Genomic DNA, 12,989 nt, shown 5'->3' with positions numbered 1-12,989 from the left:
CTTCTCTTCCTCATCATTTTTTCTCTCCTGTCTCTACCCAATAAAACTTTATGTCTAGACGCTTCTAATATCGATATTTTAAAATTAAGAGGGGCAATTTAAACCAGTCAAAACTTTCACGTAAATTTGACTCGACTTTTAGAAGTAACTACTCGCTTATGATGGTATTAAAAAAAAAAATTTAAAGGGTCGATTAGGAAAATAGTCAACTTAAACGTTTGACATTACTAAATAGTAAACGTTTCGTAAATCTTAGCTTAATAGTCACAAAAATGACGTGACCCTTATCAGAAAATTTTATGCTTTTAGGTTTGTCCCTTCTTTTTATTTCCGAATTTTCATTTAAATTTTGATTATTAATTTGATAGTTTATGTAAGACAATTTTTTTTAAAAAAATTTGAATTCTAAATTCTCTCTTTTATAATTCAAAAAATATAACAAGCAATTATTTTTATATTATTTCGTGGATTCATGATAGCATATCAATGTCCAAAATATAAGCAATATGAGTAAAGTGTTCATATAAAATGATTAACACGGTGGTTGATGATTTAACAACTTAAACTCTTTTTATAAATGATAAACTCATTTGGTTGGAGTTTTAGGTACGTAGTTGATAAAAAATAATTATGATTAATAATAGATTTCTATTTAAAAAAAAAAGCTAAAAGAAAAAGATAGATAAAGATGAGAAACAAATGGTGGAGTCCACTGGATGAATTATATAACAAAAACAACAAAGCAAAAAACGTTATGCACGGGGCTGCATCTCATACTCAACTTGACACTTCTACCCTCCAATCCTCCCACCACGATCGTAGAAACAAAGATTCTAACAACTCGCTCAGTTACCGCGCCACGTCATCAATACCCCAATCGAACGGTCCAGAATAAGCACGTTTGGTTCACGCTCACACGTGAGAGTTTTTTTTTGTCCTTGATCACAGAACCGACCTTAAAAGCCCAAAGCAAAATACATGGCCTTATCCGTAATTTCTCATCTGATTCTCGGACTTTCTCTCTCGCCCAAACAGCAAAGCGCAGCGAAACTCCCAGAAAGCCTCAGATCATCATCATCATCATCATCAAATCTCGTCCGATTCTCTCTCAAGGGTTCGTTCTTTTCCCCGCAAATCAACTTCGAACCCTAGGATCGGATCAGGTAAATATCTCTCTTTCTATGTTCAGATCTTATTGTTATTGGAGACTTTAGGGTTTTTTTTTTACGTATGATTCAAGATCGTGGTTTCTTTTGTGTTCTTGTGAATGAATTTTGCAATTCTTCTGAGAAATTTTAGATCTTTGGAGTTAGATCAGTTTGTTGGGAATTGTTGACGCGCGATTTGGTAAAAATATTTGTGGATCGGTTTTTTCTGGGAAGATAAGTTTAGGGTTTTTATTTATTTATTTGATTTTGTTTATTTAAATAGGCGTCTAGCTTTAGTTTTCTTCGAATATTGTTATTAAATTGCTCGCTTATCGAACGGAGAAACTTGTTGGTGAGATTATAATTTGCTGTTGAGTCTTTGTTCGGATTAAGGTCTGATCTGAGATAAGAGTTGTATCATATGATTTGGACGGTTTATAATCGTATAGTATGGAATATAGATTGAATTTGATACGGATGTTAGTTTATTGTTTCTCAAGTCCGAGTGAGCACATATTCTGGTAATTTTGATTGATTGCTTATTTGATAGAGGAACCTATTAATTAGATCAGAATTGTATCTGGACGGTCCGTATTGATTTAGTTGATGTATTCAGTATTCTGAGATTGGCTTTGATTTATCGTTTCCTACGTCTGAGCACATGTTCTGGTACTTTAGATTGATTGCTCTGATTTGAAAGAGGAAATAAGAGCGTGATTCTGAGTCTGTTGTTGATTAGTATGTGGTGTATGGTTTCTAAATTCTGAGATGTGTTTTGGTATGTTTATTCTTACACAGGTCTGCACATATATTCTGGTACCCCGGCTCTCAAATTCAAGTAAGCGAAAGTTCATGTCTGAGCTCGACATCCAGATTCCCACTGCCTTCGGTGAGTTTTCATTCTTCCTTGGAGATGTTTAATTTTTCGTCGAGTTTTCAATCAAAGATCAATGATTATGTGGGGTTTTTCGCATGAAGAGTTCGCCGTATTCATGTCCTATATTTGCGTATGTATATAGTTTGAATGGTCTTGGACCTTTTGGTTCCGGATCAATAAGTAGTCAATCTTTGGTCGAATCAAAGAGTTTCTATCAATTTCTTTCATGGACAGAGTTACATTGAGGTTGATTTGATTACGTGTGATGAGTTAAGTTACAGTTGGTCTTTGAAAATCAATGATTGTGAGGGGTTTTTATTTTTTGCATGAAGAAGAGTACCCAAGTCACTTCTTATCCAAAGAGTTATTGTGAATCATAAATCTCTTTATCTATGCAAAATCATTATGTGGTGGGGATGTTGAAGAAGTGTGTGTTGAGCATGTTTTGTTGTATTGGTTCGCTTTCTGATCTTCTTTTTTCGAATTCTTGGTGGCGATAGACCCGTTTGCTGAGGCAAATGCTGAGGACTCAGGTGCTGGATCAAAGAAAGAGTATGTTCACATTCGAATTCAGCAGCGAAACGGAAGGAAAAGCCTGACGACTGTGCAGGGATTGAAGAAGGATTTCAGCTATAACAAGATTCTCAAAGACCTCAAGAAAGAGTTTTGCTGCAATGGAACTGTAGTTCAGGACCCTGAACTAGGACAGGTAGAATAAATTAAAATTAAAAATTAAAAACAAATTTATTCTGTATATGTATATATTTAGCCTTCTGTTTGGTGAACGACAAAATTCTAATAATGTATTGTATTTTTTTAGGTTATTCAGCTTCAAGGCGATCAGCGTAAGAACGTGTCCACGTTCCTTGTCCAGGTACATAACACTCTAGAGATATATTATCTTGTTAATTCGGATACCCGATTATCGTATGATATAATTTTTTTTTTGCTACCCCCTTGGTTTCAGGCTGGCATTGTGAAGAAGGATAACATCAAGATTCATGGTTTCTGAGCTCGTGATCAAAGTATTATTCAAGTCTCTGCAGAACAAGAATAATATTAGTAATAATAAATAATTAAGAATACATCTTTCCCGTTTCTGTCTTTCAGTGTGCTTGATATATAATAGTTGATACTTCAATACTAGAGTATCTTCTTTATGTTATGTAAGTTCACTAAGTTGGAGTTCTTGTTCTATGTTTCGTACTAGTGATTGTGTTGAGCATATGTGATGTTTGTGGTACTATCATTTTATGGAATATGCTTACGAATTTTCTATTTATCAACGTTTATTTATGTCAACCATAAAAATAATCGTGCCGTCAATAATTCAATATGATGTCAATCTCAATTATTTATAGGGAAAGAAGCTATGTCTTTTTCAATTTCGTTTTGCAATTGGACTCGTGTTATGGGACCACTTTTTCACTTTCATGTTAAAGTGGTAAATGTAGTGTCTGTTTCAAACTTTTTGCCCATCAACAGGGATTGGACAACTAAAGGCTGTGGCTCTTGACTTGTCTATTTTAGCCGTGGAGATATTTTAATATATCATTCAGTGTGTGGGATATGAGAAATATGTATTTAAAGATTATAATTGGTGGAGAAAGTTTTAAATGAACAAACTTTATTTTTTTTGTATGGTACATATGCTAATCAGTTTCTTTTCATGAAATATCGTCGTACATCACGACGTTTTTCTTTGGGCGGAAAAATTATATTTTAGAAATGGCCGTGATTTTCTCCCTATCACCAATAATAATATATGGCCATTTTTGCAGATTTTTAAACGCACACTTGCACAAACAACAACTTGTCCACAGTGAGGTCGACTTAATTGCATACATACCTATCTTAAGTCTCTTGAGAAGTATGATTAGCAAAATATCGAAGAATGATAAAGTTTGCCCTTAATCCTCTCTTCGATTATTCACAAGTCGAGCATCGATCCTTCAACAAAGTTTTGAATTAGATGCAAAACTATCTATAAAAAAAAACCCCTTTCTTCCTCGCTTCAAATAAATTCAATTTTAGCATGTTAATACTCGACTATTCATTTTGTAAACATCACAATTTGACTAAAAATATGTGAAATTCTTAACCTCTGAGAAGTAAAACGTATACCTCATTTCTATTATTTATTTATTTATTATTATTAATTTTTTTTTTTTGTAAACAACAAAGAAAAAGTTTAATTAAACTATACACTATAAAAAGTCACTTAAATTGGTTAACAAGGAAAAAGCTTTAAAACGACGCATTCTTATATACCTCATGTTTGAAATCATCTATGGAATATCTCAAGAGCTAAATATCCGGAAAAATGTCATTGCAAAAACCTATTAAATCCTCATCGATGTTTTTTTTTTATTGTCTTTCCTTTATCGTCACTAACGAGTCTGAAAAGAACTCGTTTTTAGATGAGGGCGGAAACTTGAAGTAAGGACATAATAAATAAGCAATGCGCACAAGGAACGAGGTAATTTTCGAATAAGGAGAAAACTGATTAATCTAAGATAAATTAAATTAGAAACTGCTCAGATAAGCCCTATTAAGCAAGGCTCTCAGGCATACCAAATCCTTGGGAACGGTCAAATAAGACCACATTTGCAATTATGAGGATAATACAATACGCATACATTTCTTTTACCCATTATGTATACATATGCTCCTCCATTACTCATTTTTAAGCAATCTAATTAGAGAAGACTCAAATGGGTGTATAATATAAATATATATATACAAATGGGTGTATAATATAAATATATATATACAAATGGGTGTATAATATAAATATATATATGTATGTATATGTATGATTGACGTGAGAATTCACCTAAAATAACTTCGGTCTTTATAGATCGACTTTTATTTATGTTGATAGGATTCAAACTTTCGTACGAGATCGATTACGTTCTGAATATTATTAATATATAATGATTTATAGTTTAAAGAAATCACGTTGAGCTTTTATTGATGATCAAATAGGCGGTTAGAGTAGAAGAAATGACGTACAACATATTGTGAGAGATTTTTCCTCGTCCGAAAAATATTAAGGCCCAACCCAAAAAAAAGAAGCACATGAAGCTCAGCCCAAGAAACAAAGCGGGACACTCGGGGACTTGACCGAAGGTCATGAAGCGACCCGCTTCCATCTTAGAAAATGGGGCTCACCCGAATCTTTCGCTTCCATCTCAGAAAGTGGAAGTGAGGCTCGCCCGAACCCTTTGTTTCTATCGCGAAAAGTGGGCTCCCCCGAACCATTCGTTTCTACCTCTAAAAAGGGGGCGTGCCCGAACCCTTCGTTTCCACCTCAAAAAGTGGGGCTCTCCAAACTCTTCGTTTCCATCTCAAAGAGGGGGGACTCGCCCGAACCCTCCGTTTCTATATCAAAAGTCGGGCTCGCCCGAACCCTTCGTTTCTATCCCAAAAAAAGGGAACTCGCCCGAACCCTTCGTTTCTATCTCAAAGAGGAGGGGCTCGCCTGAACCCCTCGTTTCTATCTCGAACAGTGGGGCTCGCCCAAACCCCTTCGCTCTTACCCCAAAAAGTGGGGCTCGCACGAAGCCCATCACTCCCATCTCAACAAGCGACTCGCTTGAAGCAACCTCGCTTCCTATAGGACAGGACCGACCTTAATCCCTGACCCGGAAGGAGAACTCGGGTAAACGATTAACCTACCCCAACTATCACCACCTCACTATAAATTTCTGAGACAAACACTTGTCAATGGCTGGCTCACTAATCAGACTTTGTCAAAACCTCTATTCAACAATTTCTCTCACTAGAAACACCTTTGAGACCAAAATAAAGAACAAAGAGAAATCAAAGCCACTTCACTCACATAATTTCATACAAAATAGAGAAACAATCTACTTCCATTCTCTCTAGAGTGGGAGAAGAAAATCTCACACTCTCTCAAAACCCAAAGCTCCAAGACAAATTATATTCCCTCTACAAGAGTGTCCAAGAACTTGAGAAATCGATTCTCATGTTCTTCACTTGATAAGACTAATATTTCACCACCAATCTCATAGATTCGAAGACACGTGGTCGAGTCGAAGACGCGTGGTCGAGTCCGCTCGCGTCACGTGTCCGTAAGTGTTAATCCAAAAAACGGCTTAACACAACAAATGAACAAAGAAGATTTGGAGCTCGGAAAATGACTGGTGCGCATATGGAAAAGTAAATGTAATATTTGGGTTGGACATCTCTATGGGGGAATGTGTATAAAAAATAAGTGTGATTTATAGCCTTCAGATGAATCGTCGAGCATTGTCATCTTCGGGGGCTCATGATTTTTGAACAAGTCTTATTCTCTCAGCTCGATCCGGGTTTAGCTAGGTAGTTATAAAGAATATGGTTGAACGGTCTTGGTCCTCGTAACACGAAGGTTAATTGAAGCATTCGTAGAGCTTAACGGAGATCAGCTTATCAAACCAGGTGGATTGAGTTGAAAAGAGCGCAACTTTATTTGGAGCAGGCTGAGCTGAAATGAGCTCAACTCGCCAAATTGTTCCCAGGTGGGCTAAGCTGAATATAAGAGCTCTGTTCTCTACCGGTCCGTTTGGTCGACCCTGAATGGGCTAGTTTAGCAATTTGAGATTTAGCTAGAACTAAAATAGTTCAGCCTGATCAAACTTCAATGGGGCTTTACCTCAATATCATTATTGAGAAATTGACATCTGTAACACCGTTTGATAAAACTTGTTTTTATTATTTTCCACCAAAAACATAATTTGAACATATCTACTACTAAATCTTCGAGAGAGACTATTTTTTAATCATTTTTACCCTCATGATTTTTTTTTCTTACAATTCTCCACCAACTCCTTTAATGAGCATTTAATGGAGACATTTAATAAAGAAAGGACATGAGTTGGGCATTTAATATAGATCTTCATTTAATATCTCTTTAATATCGCCAAAAACACTTTCTATCTTCATTTAATATCTCTTTAAGTTCTTTGTCATTTTTAAAGGTTGTTTTCTATATGTTGCGGTAAAAACTAGATATTTTTAAAAGTTTTCTAAACAAAATTCATTATTATTTGACAATGATGTCAACAAATGCCATCAATTGTTGACAAGTATTGTCAACAAATAATGAACTTTGTAGAGTTTAATGGCAGCAAATGATGGTATTTGTTGACATTTAAAGTCAACAAATAATAACTCTGCCTATGATTTTATGTACAGTGATGTCAAAGATTTATTTATTATTCAAGTATAGTGGTACTTGGATTTTATCTGGTATGTACATTGAGGGATGATTTTTTCAAATTATGGTGTCGTATGCAATTAAATTCCCTAGTTTGATGCAAATCATTTTAGCGAATTTACGCAAATCACCATCCACTCATACTGTTGGTGTTGTATACGCGATAGCTGGTACAGTAAAATATGTTGAGATTACCAATGATAACATACTGAAAAGTTACTTATATTTGAGGAAGAGGAGAGAAGATGACACATAGAAATTTCAATTGATATTGGAAGTAAATGAAAAGCAATGTCAACAATTAAATTTACCGGGGCTTGATTCTCCAGGGGTTGGATCTGCCTAAAAGAGTTTCAGACATGCCATCTATCCCAAGGAGGGGTTTTGGTGAGGTCCCAATTCCTGAATCGGTAATTCGTTCTACGTTGAGATTGAATGACTTATTGTTCAATGAGGAGACACAGCGACAAAGACAATGCTCTCCACCAAAAAATTTCCATCCACCAAGAAATTCCCTCCACCGCCACAAAATACCCCTCATCCGCCACAAAACTCCCATCCTCCACTACGAAACTCGCATCCACCACCACGAAACTCCCATCCTCCTTCAAATAGCGTCCCCAAGTTCATCTACTAGAAAAAGCACAGATTTGATGACACTGTTATTTTGGATGTTCATTTCGTTGTATATATTAAGCTTCATGCACTATACGCTGAAAAAAAAGACTTTACAAAAACACTTGATGTTGTTCACGTTAAACAACAACTTCACGTTTAAGACAAAGAACTCGGACAAAACGTCCATGCACGTAGTTTGTCCGGTAGAGCGCTTAATTGGGTTGTTTGAGCTGTTAGAAAGATTAACACACCTATATTTCAAATTAGAAAGATAACTCTCTTTGTCGAACTACGTATGAAATTTATGGTATATGTTGAGGAATTTGTTGACATCTAATGTCAACAAAGACTGTCATTTGTTAACATAGAAGTCAACAAACAGAGAGAACTATTACTTACAGATGTCAACAATTAATATTAATTGTTGATATAGATGTCAACAAATGATGTCAATTGTTGACGTAGATGTCAACAAATACCCAAAATTGTTTACATTTGTGTCAACATATGTAATGATTATTTGCAGTATTTTTTTTAAACTAAGTGTGTCATTTTCATGTTTTAGGTTTGACAGTGATCAATCTTGTGCCCTAAACGGCAGGCAAGGACATCACCTGCAAGCAATGTGTGGTTTAATTTGAGAGGTGGTAAAGCATAAGGGTATTGATCCAACCATGTGCTGGGAATTAGCACACGATTACATAAACAAGATATAGATTTGCACATTTGAATAGAGCTAGATTTGAATGCGATTCAAGCCACCGATTAAAAGATGAGTTTTCAGATTACTTACGTGTTTGGAAATATGCTACTGACTCTTCAAGGTTCTGTTCTGAGCTCCAATAACTCGATCTTCTAGCTTTGGCTCCGATCTTCACTTCGCGAACGACAACACGACTCTCATCGTTTGGATCTCCATAGATGATACTGTAATCTTCCGAAATGTAATCTCTGGATGGAATAAGAAGAAAGTTTGGGCTCACTTGTTATCTTGCAACGACTCTGACTTAGAGATTCATGTCAGAGTCTTAGAGATTCATGTCATGTCGTGTTTATGGGAATGAAATCATGAATTCCGAATGAGAGGGAGAGAGACGAAATTCGGCCACACTGATGGTGCTAGGCAAACTTTTGACTTCTTCTCTTGTCGTCTATTGTGTTCTCCCCGACTCCTATTTATATTGATAGAATTGAGAGATATTCTAGGAAGCTCCTAAAGATATTTTATTCTCTTATATTCTTTCATATTTTGTAGTTAAACATGGACCATTGGATCTTGACTACAAATTCTACTTTTTCTCTCATCCATCAGATCATAATCTAGGATATTATATGATATTATTATTCTTCTATTTTTAAGGAAACTAGATATTCGAGAATAATGAGGACAATATCTTATTTCCTTATTTAATGCAGAAAATATCTCTATCATTATTACTCTCCTAGATATTTCTCCTAGATATTAGAAAATTAATTATGAGATAGAATAAAGGAAAATATCTTATTTCCTTATTTAATGGAGAAAGAATATTTCAATCATTATTATTCTCTCTCTTATTTATTTAGTTACATGATTTCTTTTCCACAAATCTAGCAACTAATTAAATAGAGAATACTGGGTAGTTAATACCCATAGTAGGAGCCTACCATAAGGTCATGGGCCAATGAATTTTCAAAATTTACAGTGTCAATAAGGCCCAACTTAAAATTCAATTACTTATTTATTTGATCCAACAATAAATAATTAAGTTGGCAAATAAACAAATTTCCGAATGAATGCTGCTAGACAATTTACAGCTGTAAGATTGTAATACTAATAAATATTTATTATTACTAGAGAGTTCTTATCTATCTTTATCAGAGCCTAATCGAGGACTATAGACCTAGTAACAGAAGCTCACACAAATATGATCAAAAAGATGAAACAGTCCTTTCTCTTTTTGAATCGATTCGTCAATCTTGGGGATACTCTACTAAATAATCCAAGACTGCACTCTTCTTATTATTAAAATTATATTTTTACTTATCGTAAGAGTATCCACTGATATAGTCAGTATGTTGAATGAAGTCATAGATTGTAATAGATCATTCGACTAAAAGAAGATGGTGCAACCTGTCCGCGAAACAAACCGGAACATATACCGCATCGACGTCCACCCACGGTCAAGAGTTTTTCAGCGATTTGTTGGTGGTAGTGATGTAATCCGAGATTCGGGACTGATTAGTCCAATCAAACCGATCCTTATCATTGCACTTCATCCAAGTTTTATGTCCTAAAACGCAATAACTATGAACGAAAACGTTCATTATTGTGAACGATTCTTTCAACTGACCACACATCCTTTTCTTCCTTAGGTACTAGGAAATGACATGTAACAAATACCCACAATTGTTAACAATTATGTCAACAAATACCCATAATTATTGTAACTATATCCACAAACAGAGAACTATTACTTACAGATGTCAACAATGTAGTTGTTGATATAGATGTCAACAATTAACATCAATTGTTGACATCTATGTCAACAATTTAAGGTATTTGTTGACAACATATGTAAAAAAATACCGGAAATTATTGACATCTATGTCAACAATTGCCGGTCTTTGTTGACATAAACATGTAATGGGCAAAGATTTTTAAGAAAAATAATACCTTCTCGATTGTCTAGATTGGAAATGAATGGAAAAGCATAAATTAAGGGACAAATAATACACCCAGATTTGTAGAGGGTATAAAAATGAAGAAAGGTTGATCTTTCCATTTGACTCGGACTTTGAGTATGTCTATCTGGCATACTTGTCGGGGAATCAAGCGCGTATCAGACACGAACAATCGCTCTGATACGACTCGTTGGAGATGATTCTCCCATATAACCATATTAATGCGGAAAAATAATTAATTACGCTGATCATAAGCTAATTAAATTATGGTTATAATTAACAAGATCTAGTTATGTTTAATTAATTTAATTCACGAGAGCATATTTATCAAGCAACCAATTTGAACAAAAAAACGAATACTTACATTGATTTTCGGTTCAGCTAAAGAACGCTCCTAAACCAATCGCGTACTCCTTACGTCGTCTTGATGAAGGACTCGAGGATGACACCTTAGTATTCCGAAACGTAATCTCCGAGACGAATAAGAAAGATGAGTGGACACAGTCTTTATCTCACTAGATCACGAAACTATGTGTTTCGAGATCTCGCTCTTATTTTACTAAGAATGGAAACGAATTTCCGAGGGGAATGAGAGGCAGAAGTGCACGGCCAAGGGAGGCTAGAATGCACGAAATTTTCACAAATTAATTGCTTATTTTTGCCTTCTCACGAACCCCTATTTATAGTAGTAAAATGAGATATTCATGGAACCTTCCAGAATATTTTATTTCCTTTTATTGTGTTCACACTAGTGGATTAAATCTAGGCCATCGGATCTCAACAAGTGAATCATACTTTTTATCTCATCCATCAGATCAATATCTATGGGATATTATTCTCTATTTAAATAGATAATATTTTATTTAGTGAGATAATAAAGGAGAATATATTATTTCCCTTTAAATATATTCTCATATATTCTTCTAAATACTTTCCTTTAAATAAGGAGAGAATATAGAACAATATCTTATATTATTCTCTCTCCTTTATTTAAACAACTAAAGAGAATATATTGGTAAATACCAATTTGAAATTTTCGAACTTGATGGAACACGGCCAAGGTGATTTGCGCAATCTCTGGTGCCAAAAAACCTAATTCGACTTTTCCATGTGTGCAAGGCCCAATTGCTTAAAACCCAATTAATTATTTATTTACTTGGTCCAACAATAAACAAATAATTAATTATTGTTTATTTACTTGATCAAACAATAAATAAACAATTCTACCATAAATATTTATTTAATTCTGCGAATACCCGTTTTCTAGAATTAATGTTATCAATCACAATTACAGCAAGTGGGATTAATAATGATAAACATTATTATACGAAAGTTCTTATCCGCCTTTATCAGAGCCGAATCGGGGACTATGGACCTAGTAATAGAAGCTTAACAAATCCGATGAAAAAGAAGAAATAGTCCTTTCTCTTTTTCCATCGATTCGTCTAATCTTGGTCAAATACTCCACTTTGTAAGCCAAGACTGAACTCTCCTTTAATACTAGAATTATATTTACTCATCGTGACGAGTGTCCACTGATATAGTCAGTTCGTGATCAAGATCCTCCAGGTTCAACCCGTGTCAAGAGAAGTCAATTTTTCCATTATACTTCTCTTGATACATATCAGCCCTGAGCATTGTTGCTTCCCCAGCGAAAGATTCTTTCGAACGTTACTTACTTCGAAAGTGCTAGCAATGTATCGGTTCTGGAATCAACCCTTAGGTGAGTGAACATTAACCTTCTTTCAGGAAGGCTGGATTCCGTATCTGTAAACTCGAATCATGCTCTGAGAGACTCCCAAGACATAAGCTGTGATTAGCATGGATAGCCTTTTAGCGAATGAGTCAAAGAGCTCAGTAACATGACCCAGTGTCCATGATCACTTCAGGATTCAGATCAAGTCTCACTGTGACCATCATAGCGGCCTCGGTTAGTGTGTCGTAACGGTCCTTAAACGACACATCTACAACCAAGACCTGTCCAAGTCGTACACTTACCACAAGTGTAGAATGCTCCTACATAGTGATCAGCCTTCACTACAAGAAATACCACATTTAGCGACGAAACTATTAGCGACGATTAAGTCGTCGCTAATAAATCATCGCTAATCACCCTTTTAGCGACGGTAATATCGTCGCTAATTCTTTGGTGCGAAAAATATTAAAGTTTGGCGGCAAAGATAATTAGCGACGAATTTATCGTCGCTAATTCTGTTTTGTCGTCGCTAAGTTCGCGGGAAAATCATTAGCGACGATAAATTCGTCGCTAATTATTTCTGAATTCATTTAATTAAGACGAAAACATTTAGCGACGATAAAATCGTCGCTAAATATTGTTTTATCGTCGCTATACAATTAGCGACGACAAAATCGTCGCTAAATGTTTTCGAATTTTGACGAATTTTAAAGAGGGAAAAATCCCTCCCATTAAATTAAAACGAAATGATTTAGCGACGATAAA

The 12,989-nt window shown here is 35.1% G+C and overlaps 1 protein-coding gene across 1 annotated transcript; it reads left to right on the top strand.

Moving 5' to 3' along the window:
- Positions 1–958: 958 nt before the first annotated feature.
- On the top strand, positions 959–3,307 carry LOC149398431 (protein translation factor SUI1 homolog 1). Its single transcript, XM_089615108.1, has 5 exons — positions 959–1,163; positions 1,947–2,037; positions 2,526–2,734; positions 2,846–2,899; positions 2,993–3,307. The coding sequence occupies exons 2-5, from the start codon at positions 2,001–2,003 to the stop codon at positions 3,035–3,037; spliced, it is 345 nt and encodes a 114-aa protein (XP_089471234.1). The 5' UTR covers positions 959–1,163; positions 1,947–2,000; the 3' UTR covers positions 3,038–3,307.
- The last annotated feature ends 9,682 nt before the right edge of the window (positions 3,308–12,989 follow it).

The sequence above is a fragment of the Urtica dioica genome, chromosome 5 (assembly GCF_054948205.1).
Source record: "Urtica dioica subsp. dioica isolate 48M chromosome 5, U.dioica_male_clone48M_v1_H2, whole genome shotgun sequence".
NCBI lineage: Eukaryota > Viridiplantae > Streptophyta > Magnoliopsida > Rosales > Urticaceae > Urtica > Urtica dioica.
This window is presented reverse-complemented; position numbering and strand designations above follow the sequence as displayed.